This window comes from Panthera tigris, chromosome A1 (assembly GCF_018350195.1).
Source record: "Panthera tigris isolate Pti1 chromosome A1, P.tigris_Pti1_mat1.1, whole genome shotgun sequence".
In the NCBI taxonomy this organism is placed as follows: domain Eukaryota; kingdom Metazoa; phylum Chordata; class Mammalia; order Carnivora; family Felidae; genus Panthera; species Panthera tigris.
Genome location: NC_056660.1, coordinates 128087278 through 128100195, shown reverse-complemented (window position 1 = coordinate 128100195; position 12918 = coordinate 128087278). Strand labels below are relative to the sequence as shown.

Sequence of the window (12918 nt, the reverse complement as noted above, 5' to 3'; positions counted from 1 at the left end):
AAATTAAACATCCATTTTTATGAAAGCACATGCAACAAGAATTCTCATGTGTGAGAAAGAAAAAATGTTTTTCTGGTATCAGATACCAGGTCCCTGTGATTCTGTTATTTGTGTGGCATATTGCATGAACTTCTTCACCTCAAGATGCCAGTTACCTGTTTCATCTGTGAAGAACAGTTGGACACTAACTTGTCTTTGAGGTCCACTCAGTCTGTGTCCAGAGTTTCTGATTGGAAGCATATCAGTACTATGGAAAAACTAAGGTATTAAAAAATAACTTGATATAATACAATAGCCTAGGATTATACATACATACACATTGCAGCAATACAAATTTCCTGGTTTTGATACTGTAGTATAGTTTTACCTCATATAACAACCATTGGAACAACAAGGGTGATAGGTACACAGGGTCTTTCTGTACTATCTTTGCAACTTCCCTTGAATCTATAATTACTTCACAATTAAATGTTAAAAAATAACACAATAATAGGGTTCTCCTTGTAGTAAGTTATAAGTGCAATTAAATTTTCTAATTATAAGCATTAAAAATGATTTGAAGTATATCTTTAGCATACTTTTTTTAGATTTCTACATGGATGCAGTGAAAATGTCATGATTCATAACGGTAGCTTCTTATTTCCTTTTGGTGATGATTTATAATAAAATTATCTTAAACCATTTTTGTTTTTGTTTTTACAGTCGGTACTAGAGGGCCCAAAGTACAACTTTGTGACTTAAAGTCTGGATCCTGTTCCCACATTTTACAGGGTATTTTTTTTTTAATTTGAAACAACAACTACTTTGAGTAAACCATTCAATAAAAAGAAACATTACTAACAATGTATTCTTTGTGGTTGACATGACTGATGTATTTTGTGCTAGTTGTTAAAAGTCAACAAGGAGATAAAGATCCTTCTGTGCATTATTCTTATAAAACTGAACTATTGAGGAGACATTTATATAAACAATGGCCATAGGGTAAGCTCAAAGGATATGGAAAGTCTAGCTGAAAACCTTGTCTTATTTCTGCATTTAAAAAATATATATATTTATGAAACTTATGTTGGTACATTTGTGTTAAGAGCATTGTTTAATATTGTTCTGGCTAACTAAACATTCTTAATATTTGGGTACTTTTTTCCACTTATTGCAACTATTTTAGAAAAAGGCAGTAAAATAATCATTTTGGTTAACATATATTAATTTAAATATTTTTCCCACTTTTATCAGCATTAGACCATCTGATTCTAAACAATGAAAAGATGGGATGTAACTCAGAAATATATATTTTTATTTATCTCTAGAAGCACATAATATATCAAGAGAACTTGGTCAGATGGATAGCATTTGTTTTACATTTATAATGAATTTCTAATAATGTAAGGTAGATGAAAATATCTAGTTTGAATAGTTCGTTTAGGCAAAAGTGAATTAAAATGCTGAAGTTATCCTATGAACTTATCACCTGTGCTTTCTAGAAAAAATTTTTTACATAAATGCTTTTTACAATCATGAATTTAGAAAACTTTTTCTGTTACAACTTTCTGAAAAGTTAGAAACCACTTTTATTCTCTAGAATGTTTATCTTGAGTGGTTTGTTGCAGTGTTTTTTTGTTGTAGATAAAAGTAAATGAGCTTGAGATCTATCATTTATTAATGCCTTTACTTTCTAATCTAACAACTGTATTAAAAAAAAATACTCGCTTGCTCTGACCTTTCCAGTGCAAAACCAGGCCATTTATAATAAGTTACCATGTGTGAGAAATGCCCCCACAGACTTCATGTTAATATTTAAACAGATTATAAAAGTGAAAAAGTGATGATCATATCAATTTATTTTTAATAGTCTTTACTTTCTTCAAAATCAGACATATTTAAATTACAGTGTATCTTTTGATTTTTCAAGTATTTTATAGGACGTTTCATACGATTGTATTTGCAGGTCACAGACAAGAAATATTGGCAGTTTCTTGGTCGCCACGTTGTGAATATATCTTGGCAACTGCAAGGTAACATGCAAATTATTTGGTTTCAAAGTTCACAGTTAATGATAAGAATTTTGAGAACACTATTTATATGGGATGCATATTTATTTGTTAATTAGGTCCTTAAAATAATTGAGTTTTTATGTCATATCACCATAAGAAATCTTCCTTTGCATCACTGTCTATCTTGAAGGTGCTCACCCTTTAAGTCAGAGAAAACAAGAAAATCTCTGTAGCAATGCAAATCTACTAGTATTACCTATAAAACAACTGTGTTGTGTCATTTTTTTCTACAAAAGTATAAGACTATTAATTTAAAAATAATAGCATTTCTATTCATTTCCTTTAATACAGAATTATTTTGAATCTGATTCAACATTTATTTGTTGATTCAATTTGCTAATATTTAATAACTGCCTACCCTATACCAAGCAGTTTAGTTCCCGGAGAAGCTTCTGTTAATAGTTTGCAGAATGTAATGTTGAAATCTGTGCTTTCTGGGGGCACCCGGGTGGCTCAGTTGGTTAAGCATCTGACTTTGGCTCAGGTCATGAACTCATGGTTTGTGAGTTCAAGCCCCAGCTTGGAACCTGGATCCTGCTTCAGATTCTGTGTCTCCATTTCTCTCTGCCCCTCCCCTGCTCACCCTCTGTGTGTGTGTGTGTGTGTGTGTGTGTGTGTGTGTGTGTGTGTGTGTGTCAAAAATAAATAAATGTGAAAAGAAAATTTAAAAAAAAAAAGAAATCTGTGCTTTCTGAAGTAGAACAAGTCTAGGATGTGGCTGTAACAAGGCTGGCTAATGAGGTGTGAAGGTGGGGGGCTAGGTGCTGGTGGGTCCATACTAAGGTGGATTTCTGTTGTTTATGCCTAATTTGGTTTTCCTCAACTCATAGGGAAGCTAAGAAAGAGGCTTTCAATTCTCAGAGTACACCAGAAATTTGAATCAGTATGAGATGGACCTAGTAATTGGCGTTAGGAACCAGATATGTCCAAATCTTACCTGTTTCAGAAAATACTTAAATCCTCAGACTCATCCCATTGCAGACCTTCTCCAGCTGTAAAGAAAGAAAACCATTTTGAAAATGGGAAATGCTAGCTTTTTGCTTGCTATTCTAATCAGCTAGGTTTGATGGTGATCTGTGAAAAGAATCAAGATTATAGGAAGATTTAAGCCTTGTATCTATGTAAAAAAAAAAAGATTTGTAAGTTAGAAATAGGCTTTAAAAATGCATTGAGGGTTTTTTTTAAGTGTATTATTTATTTTGAGAGACAGAGAGAGAGAAAGAGAATCCCAAGCAGGCTCCGTGCTATTAGCTCAGAGCCCAATGTGGGGTGCGATCCATGAACCATGAGATCATGACCTGAGCTGAAATCAAGAGTTGGATACCTAACTGATTGAGCCACTCAAGTACCCCTATAAAATTCATTGTATTGCTTTTTCTAATTAAAGGGGCTTGGATAAACCCAATGGGTTAGAATATTGTTGAGGTCTCTTTTGAGAACATGATAGCATCAGTTAAACTAATTTACATTTTCTTTAGGTGTAGTTTAGAAGCTGAAATTGATGGGGCACCTGGGTGACTCAGTTGGTTGAGAGTTCGATTCTTGATGTCGGCTCAGGTCATGATCTCTCAGTTTGTGAGTTCAAGTCCTGTATTGGGCTCCACACTGACAGTGCAGAGCCTGCATGGTATTGTCTGTCTGTCTGTCTGTCTCTCTCTCTCTCTTTCCTCCCCCCTCCCCTGCCTACGAACTCTCTCTCTCAAAATAAATAAATAAACTTAAAAAAAAAAATACAGATCTTTAAAAGAAGCTGAAATTGATGTGTGATCATGGTATTTTGCCTTTCTTCTTTTCACTTACTTGAGATAAATACAAGGGTCTGATATCTAAGAGATATTAAATTTAGTTCTTGAATATGTGGCAAAGATAGATTTGCGTATACGAAACCAAATATAAATATATTGTCATTATCCACCTTAATTTTTTCATAAAACAGGAAACACCAGATTCATGCCAAATGAATTCTTAAACAAAAGTAAAATTAGTTACCTGCTTGATTGTCAGAAAACATTTGAATAACAAACAGAAAAGATGTAGTAACAAACTTGCTAAGGAACCAGCTCCAAAGCTGTCCAGTTTTGGAGGAGGAACATGATCATAAAAATTCAGTCCAGCAGAATTCCAGCAGAATTCAGTCCTTGTGATGTAAAAAAGTTTACCTTTTTTTTTTTTTGCTATGTTTTTCACTGCTTTTTGCTACTATTGACTTTGAATATTAGATGAAAAGGCAAAATACAACAACCCAAATATACAAATATATTTGCACTGATATACTGAGACCTCTGTGTGCCATAATACTGGAAAGGTTAGGTGCAAGAGTCGTCACTGTCCTACCTTTATATGTCAGTGTAACATTTATTTCTTCTTAGTGCTGACAGCAGAGTAAAATTATGGGATGTCAGGAGAGCATCAGGATGTTTATTTACTCTTGATCAGCATAATGGAAAAAAGTCACAAGCTGTTGAATCAGGTAATGAAGAATACATTAATATAGAAACATGCTAATGATAGTATGTTTATATTGAAAATTTTGAATTGAAACTAATTAATGTCTCTTGACAAATTATAAATCTTATGATTTAGAAAAAGTCAAAAGTCATTCATAGTAAATCCATTTCTAAATGTACATAACTAAATCACGATTGTTTTTCTTCAAGATACAAAGAAGCAGGACATTTCATCTCCTAAATTTTCAAATGCAGAAACTTTTCTGAATTAGTTACTTTTGTTTTTTTCCTCCAGTGAGGTCAGCTATTACAAATTCAGTGCCCCTTAGGAAGCTACAGTAAATTGAAGGAATAGTAACATTTTGGGACTGTTGTATGAGAATAAAATGTGCAAGTTGTGTTAAATGTGTCAGCTGCTATCCAGGTGACAAAGTACCTCAGTTGCATTTTTATGATAGAATTTAATATCTTTATGGGATAAAATTCTGATTCAGAATTAGTTCCAGACTAGAAAAATCTTAGAATGAACTATATACAATTTTATGATTGTTTTAATAATCTTTGTAATTAAATTAAGCTATTGAGAATTATGCTTTCTCAAAGTTGATCATTTTGACAGCAATACAAATTTTGGTTGAAACTAGAAGAGGTATTCTTTCCCTATTAAAGTTTTTTGTTTTTTTAGGGGCACCTGGGTGGCTCAATCGGTTAAGCGTCCGACTTTGGCTCAGGTCATGATCTCATGGTTCATGAGTTCGAGCCCTACATCAGGCTCTGTACTGACAACTCAGAGCCTGGAGCCTGCTTTGGATTCTGTGTCTCCCTCTCTCTCTGCTCCTCCCCTGCTTGTGCTCTCTCTTTCTCTCTCTCTCAAAAATAAATAAACATTAAAAAAAAAACTCGGGGGTGCCTAGCTCACTCAGTCAGTTGAATGTCCCACTTTGGCTCAGGTCATGATTTCACCCCTCATGAGTTTGAGCCCCATGTCGGGCTCTGTGCTGACAGCTCACAGCCTGGAGCCTGCTTTGGATTCTGTGTCTCCCTCTCTCTGCCCTCCCTGTTTGCGCTCTCTCTTTCTCTCTCTCTCAAAAATAAACATTTTTTTTAAAAAAAAGTATTTTTAATTGTAAATACTAGTATTATTGATTTTTAATAGTCCATGGAGTGATTTTTAGATTAAAAATAGAATTAGTATAAAAGAAATTTGAAAAGTGTTTAATTTAAAATTTTAATGTCAGGGGGCGCCTGGGTGGCTCAGTCGGTTGAGCGTCCGACTTTGGCTCAGGTCATGATCTCAGGGTTTGTGAGTTCGAGCCCCACATCAGGCTCTGTGCTGACATCTCAGAGCCTGAAGCCTGCTTCGGATTCTCTGTCTCCCTCTCTCTCTGCCCCTAACCCACTCGCATTCTGTCTCTGTCTCTCTCAAAAGCAAATAAACATTAAAAAAATTAAAAAATAAAATAAAATAAAATTTTAATGTCAGGCTATGCATTTAATTGAGTTTGATAGCACAGCTTACTTTCTTAAGAAAAATTATATTTGGCAATGTAATTATATTTGGCAATATATATTTTCCTTTTTGGTTTTCCTGTTTTTCTCTATTTTTGTGGTTCTAATTTATATAGCTTATTGTATTCAAATAATCCACAGGGATGAATAATTTGAAACATAATCAACTTGTATATTTTAAGCAATTCAGAGAGTTGTCCTATATTAATATGTTTAAATAACTGTATCATGAAGCATTAAGTGTGTCCTGAATACAAGAACTGATTAACTGAATTGTATTTTTCATTGCAGCAAACACTGCTCATAATGGGAAAGTTAATGGCTTATGTTTTACAAGTGATGGGCTTCACCTCCTTACTGTTGGTACGGATAATCGAATGAGACTCTGGAATAGTTCCAATGGAGAAAACACACTAGTAAGAGATTTTAAGTATCTCCAACCTTTTGAATACAAATTGAAAAAATGGATCTGTGACATACACTTAATGTTCTTCTGTAGATTTAACTCTTTTCTTATCTCTGAATCACAGTTTTCTTTTTATATTTTTCCATTACGTGAACTAATAACACAAGACAACCCACCCTACTACCCTCCCACCACATTCTCCCCATTTAGTGGAGAATTACTGCTCTACTGAGCCACTGTGCATAATGGGAGTGTGCCATAACTCTCAGGTATGTTGGAGAAGAAAAGATTGAGAACAATTGATATAAATTAAACTTATAAGATTAAATAGTCTAATTTTATACTATATATGACTTGTAAATACAGCCTAAAATGAATGTTATACTACCAGAACATATAGTACTTTAATATTAGAATAAATGTATTTTAAATGTCCTAGATTCTTACTTGGTATTTAATTTCTAATAGTTTTTTAAAATTTATATTATGGGTCTTACCAGGTATGCCTGTGGTCTATTAACTTTGAGAATAAGCTAATAACTTTGTTATTTGGTGGTAATAGTAGTAGGTAATATTTATTAAGAGCTTATATGTCAGATACTGTGCTAATAAAAATTAACATTTAATATATGTGCTGAAGCATATAGGGTCTTATTTAATCATCACATCAATATTATGAAAGTAGTTACTGTTAAAATTCCCATTTTACACATGAGAAAATGAGACATAAATGGATACATAACTAGTGTGAGTTAAAACAGCTAAAAAACAACAGAACTTGACTCTAGGTTCCACTCCTATTGCAACAATGAATTATGAAACCCTTTAAAGCATTTATCTAATGCTTTAAGGTAGGTATTGGTATTAATCATATTGCTTTATTTTCTTTTTTTGTTTTTAATTTCATTTATTAATTTAAGTAATCTTTACACCCAACATGGGGCTCAAACTCAAGACCCCAAGATCAAGAATCACATGCTCTTCCAACTGAGCCAGCCAGGTGCCCCATTCCATATTTCTTTATTTAATCATCCTTTCTAACTAATTCTCTTTCAGATACTCTAGGTACCACTTTTATTACTAAATTATAATTTAACTATAAGATCAAAATTGTTTACACTAGATTGCTAATCTCTCATGTGCTTTAGGAAGTACTTCTGCTTCTGCATCATATCTCAGACTAGAAACTCAGGCATTGCAAACTTTAATTTAAAATCTTCCATTCATTATACTGGTACCATGTTTCTAATCAGGTCACACCTTTCTTTTCTCAGTTTATTCATTTGTTTAATAAATATTAAGTACTTCTTTTCCAGGCAGTATTATACAGCAGCAGACAAAACATAGGAGAGTCCTATCCTCAAGGAATTTTAATTCTAGGGAGAGGAAGACAGACATCTAACCATCACTCAATAAATAGGTGGATGGATAAAATATATTTTAGCTGTAGCAAGTGCTATGAAGAAAAGCAAAGCAAAGCAAGGCAAGTAGCATAGAAAGTATTGGGAGGTTGGAGTTGCAGTTTTACATAGGGCAGTCAGAGTATGTCTCTCTCAGAAGATGATGACATTTGGCCTGAAGGAAATGAAGGAATGCGCCATCAGATATCTGGAAAGGAGAGAATTCCAGGCTGCGGAAGGAAGAAAATACAAAGACTGTGAGGCAGAAGCATGCTTGGGATACCCAGGGAACATCTAAGAGGCTCTTGTGTTGAAATAGAGGAAGCAAGGAGGAGAACAATAGGAGATGAGGAACAGAAGAAACAGGCACCAGATGATATAGGCTTAGAGGCCTTTGTAAGGGCTTAGGCTTTTTCTCTGGGTGAAATAGAAAGCCACCAAAAGCCTTTGAGTGAAGAAGTGATAGGGTCACTTTGGAAAGGTAGGTTGGCATGTGCATCAAAGGTGAATGTGATAAGTATAAATGGTATTGAGTATATATATAAAAATTGTTAATATGATTTTATTCCATTTTCTCTCCTTGAAGATGATACTCAGACCTTATAGGTTTTTGCTAGCAAGTCCATTTCATGAATAGTGTGTTTAGAATGCAATACATTTTAAAATTGACTTGATGTAAGTAAAAGATGACTAGAGTAGTCCAGAAACTCACCTTCAGAGGACAACTGGGGACATTGATCCCAGGAAAAGCAATTCTCAGAGGAAACACGCTGTTTTCAAATATTTAAACATGGTCCGACAGAATTGGAAACCAGTTTTAGTCCTGCTATTTAGTAATTTGGGACATTAGTCAGTTTGTTTAAGGTGACATTATGAAGGACTATGGTAAGAGTTTCAGTGTCTCCATCTTGTAAAGAGGGGTTATTATGTACCTAAACAATAATTTTAGGGATACTAAAAGAATGTCAAAAGTAGTACTGTACCTGTTAAATAGTAGGTATACCATAAATAACTATTTTTATTGTGTCATATTGCCTTATTAGGACCCTTGTTAGTTTTGAAAAGATATATATGGATTGTGTCCATTGGCAACAATAGAATTTGTACCATTGACGTACTTTGATAGTACTCTTAATGGTATAACCTCTTCACCCATTGTATGCTTTTATGAATTCAATAATTCACCACTTACATACAACACCCAGTGCTCATCATAACAAGTCCCCTCCTTAGTACCCATCACCCATCTAGTCTATCTCCCACTCACCTTCCTCCATCAACTTTCATTTTTTTCTCAATTGTTAAGAGTCTCTTATGGTTTGTTTCTCTCTCCTCTTCCTCCCACCTCTCCTCATATCTATTTTGTTTCTTAAATTCCACATATGAGTGAAATCATGTGGTATTTGTCTTTCTCTGAGTGACTTATTTTGCTTAGCATAGGACATTCTAGCTCCATCTATGTCATTGCAAATGGCAAGATTTCATTCTTTTTGATGACTAATATTTCATTGTCTGTGTGTGTGTGTGTGTGTGTGTGTGTGTGTGTGTGTGTGTACCACATCTTTATCCATTTATCAGTCAATGGAAAGTCAATTTGAGCTTTCTCCATGGTTTGGCTATTGTTAATAATGGTGCTATAAACATTGGAGTTTGTGTGCCCCTTTGAATCTGTATTTTTTATCTTTTAGGTAAATCTTTGTTTTTTCTTTTGCTTCCCTTTTGTTCTTAAGAGGGATTCATCTTTTACATCTCCATTATCCTTTTGCTCTTCAGTAGATACTTCTAAATCTTAAAAATGAGTATCAAGATAAAAGACATAAGTTAAATAAGAAAAGTTTATTTAATCTACTCCTAACCTTAAGGTTGTAAATACATTTGTTTTCTTCAGAAAATTCTGAAGCTTATTTTTAATTTTTATTTTTTTTAAGTTTATTTATTTATTTTGAGAGAGAAAGAGCAGGGAAGGGGCACAGAGAGAGGGAGAGAGAGAGAATCCTAAGCAGGCTCCATACTGTGAGCATAGAGCCTGACTCAGGGCACAAATTCAAGAACCATGAGACCTGAGCCAGAAGCATGAGTTGGAAGCTTAACTGACTAAGCCACCTTGGTGCCCCTGAAGCTTATTTTTTAATGTGGTCTTTTGAGTAATTTTCTTTACTTTTGATTTGGGGATTAGATACTCTGCTTCTTCAGAGATACTTTTCATCCTCTTCCCCATTGTGACTAACGGCTCTGGACCTACCTCAATAGCTTTTGCTGCTTTTGTTTTGTAATGTGATATATAAAAACCACATTGTCACATTTTCCACTCTTTCAATCCAGCTGTGAGTAACATTTTTGGGAAATAATTCTTGTGATAAATTATAAGCAGTATTAAATGTATAAGGATTCTGAGAAAGTGAAGAAATTTTTACTTAAAATATTTTTTAAAAAATTAAATTTTAAAAAGACAGGGGCACCTGGGTGGCTCAGTTGGTTAAGGTATGCTGACAGCTCAGAACCTGGAGCCTGCTTCAGATTCTGTGTCTCCCTCTCCATTTGCCCCTCCCCACTCATGCTCTCTATCTCTCAAAACCAAATAAACATTGGAAAAAAATTTTTTTAATTTTAAAAAGATATATAAGTGCATGCTTCAAGTAGATATATTATTACTTATATCTTCTGTACAAATACTATCGTGAACCTAGGTTTATTAATTAAAGATTAATTTCTTATTTTTAATAAAAATGAGATTAAAAATCGAAATTCTCATGTTTTCTTCTAATACCTTAATGGATTATTTTGCAGGCTTCTTGAGGTGTGTGAACTGTACTCTGGAAACCATTGCCTTAGAGAACGTAACAAGTACTTATAGAGAAAATTTACAGAGAGACAGCTTTTGGCACAGCAAAAGAACAAAAAATTTATAGTAGCTATTCCTGTGTTGAACGTTTTAGATAGTGGTATTATCATTCACTAATACCAATGTCTAAAACTGGGAATCTATCCTTTATTCTTCCCTGCTCTTTATCCCACCTATTAAATCAATTAGACATCCCCTTAGTTCTTCCTTCTTCATTTTTTTTCATATCTGTCTTCCCTTCCTGCCTCACTCTGGGCCCTCATGATTACTCCTTTTAATTACTCTAACATTCTAACTTGTCCCAAATTTATCTCCCAGTGGAAGTCTTTCATTGTTTCCTCAGTGCTTACAGGTTATTAAAACCGAATGCTTTTGCCTGTTGCACACAAAGCCTTCATAAGTTGTATCTGCTAACTCACCAGCTTTATATCTTGCCACTTTCCCATTTTTTTTCTCTGTCCATACTGAACTACTTAGAGGTCTTAAAAAATACCTTGCTCTCTTGCTTTTCCATTCTGCTGTACAAACTCCAGACCTTGCTTTGGAATACTGTTCTCCTTCCTGTCCTGTTTCTCAGATTTCAGGGTTCATCTCAGGCACAACTTCTCCTTAACTCCTCTAGTCTTGCTTAGATGCCTTCAAGTACCCAGTGCTCACTTATATTAGAATGCATTGTGATCATCACTTAATGGAATGAAGGAAAAATAATTTAAAACATTGTGGCATAGTGGTTTTTGATTAGTGTAGTCTAGATTCACTTTCTGATTCTGTCATTTGCTGGCCCAAAGACCTATGAGATGCTGACTATCTCATAGTATTGTTTTGAGTATTAAATGAAATAACACATGTAAAACATTTAGCACTTTGATATTTACAGCAAATGTTGATGTTCAGTAAATGTTACCTATCATTATTATGATTATGCTGATCATTGTTTAATAATAAAATGAGCTGCCTTGTGATGGAGTCTGTATCACTACAGGTATTCATTTAGTGACCAGATGTATGTTTCCTGGAACAATAAAAGCGATTCATAAGATAGGGAATTGGATTTGCCATCAGCCTGTCCAAAGTCCCATATCATCCTCCCCTATCAAAATCTTTTCAAAGTCTGTATGTATCACCTTTAACACATCATAGCCAAAAGTAGCCTCTTCCTCTACAGTACTTTCATAATAATAGACATCATGCTATTTATCAAACATTGCTTTTTATAGTAAGCATACATAGTCATAAAATGGGAACTTTAGACAGTCACCTAGAATAATGTATGACACGTAGTAAGCAATAGTAATGATAGATTCCTCCTTTCCTTAACCTGTTATTAGAACTTTATTCCACAGGTATTGAAAATTTGGTAATTCCAAATTATCATCAAAATATGTATCAAAATATTGATAATTTTTAGTCCACAAGTGATTTGACCATAGCAGTGATTTATGAAGATTGATGGGATAGTAAGTTGCAGAATGGTTTGGAATGGGGACACCTAAGGAGAAAGAGGTGTCAGAGAGCTGGTTCAATCTTTGTACCTCATTCATCACTTCCCAGTTCATATTTGAGAAGGAATATAGTTAGGTAGGTCATCTGATGAATGTGAATAAGGTCATCACAGTCAAGCAGTTCAGAATTTTTCTAGCAGGAACAGAGAGTTTGTAGTTGAGAAGATGTGTGTTTTTTTTTCCCCCACACTCCTTCTATACATGCAACTATTTGTAGAATGACACTATATTCTATGAACTGTTGCACCTATATGATCAAAGACACAAATGAGAGAATGTTGTACTTTTAAATATATATAGGAATTAATAAATCTAGGGACTTACTGGATACCTTTATGTTCTAGGTGTTCTCATATGTGTTATTTCATCTGGTTTTTCACAGTAACTCTGGTAAATGATGTTATTTCTATTTAACAGATTAGAGTAATGAAACTTGGAGGCTAAATCATTCATTAGCCTCCATTATAATCATTCATTATCATTATAATCATTCATTATCATTACTCATAATGGGCAAAAAAAGAAAAAAAGGAGAGAGAGAGAGAAAAAGAAAAGGTGACGGGGTTGGGTAATGGAGTGGGTTTCTACAACCCAAGTCTCCAGACTATAAGTTTAATATTCTAATGTTTCATTTTGCCACTGCTGTGGTGGGATAGCTGAAGGTGTATGCTCATCTCTGTCACATGTGAACCTGAAGGGTGGGTGAGGCAAGTGTGGTATCCACATATTATCAGCACATGTCCATTTGGACCTCAGTATTT

General features: G+C 34.2%; 1 protein-coding gene across 5 annotated transcripts in view; it reads left to right on the top strand.

Annotated features, from left to right (window-relative positions):
• The window catches only part of ERCC8 (ERCC excision repair 8, CSA ubiquitin ligase complex subunit), a 62977-nt gene that overhangs the window by 31148 nt on the left and 18911 nt on the right, over nt 1-12918 (top strand). For 4 of the 5 annotated variants that reach the window (XM_042987378.1, XM_042987383.1, XM_042987374.1 and 1 more), the window contains exons 6-9: nt 703-771; nt 1946-2012; nt 4421-4521; nt 6299-6423. In XM_042987378.1, coding sequence (XP_042843312.1) covers nt 703-771; nt 1946-2012; nt 4421-4521; nt 6299-6423 — 362 coding nt within the window. The remainder of the gene's footprint in view (nt 1-702; nt 772-1945; nt 2013-4420; nt 4522-6298; nt 6424-12918) is intronic. The other variant, XM_042987369.1, reaches the window with a different exon arrangement.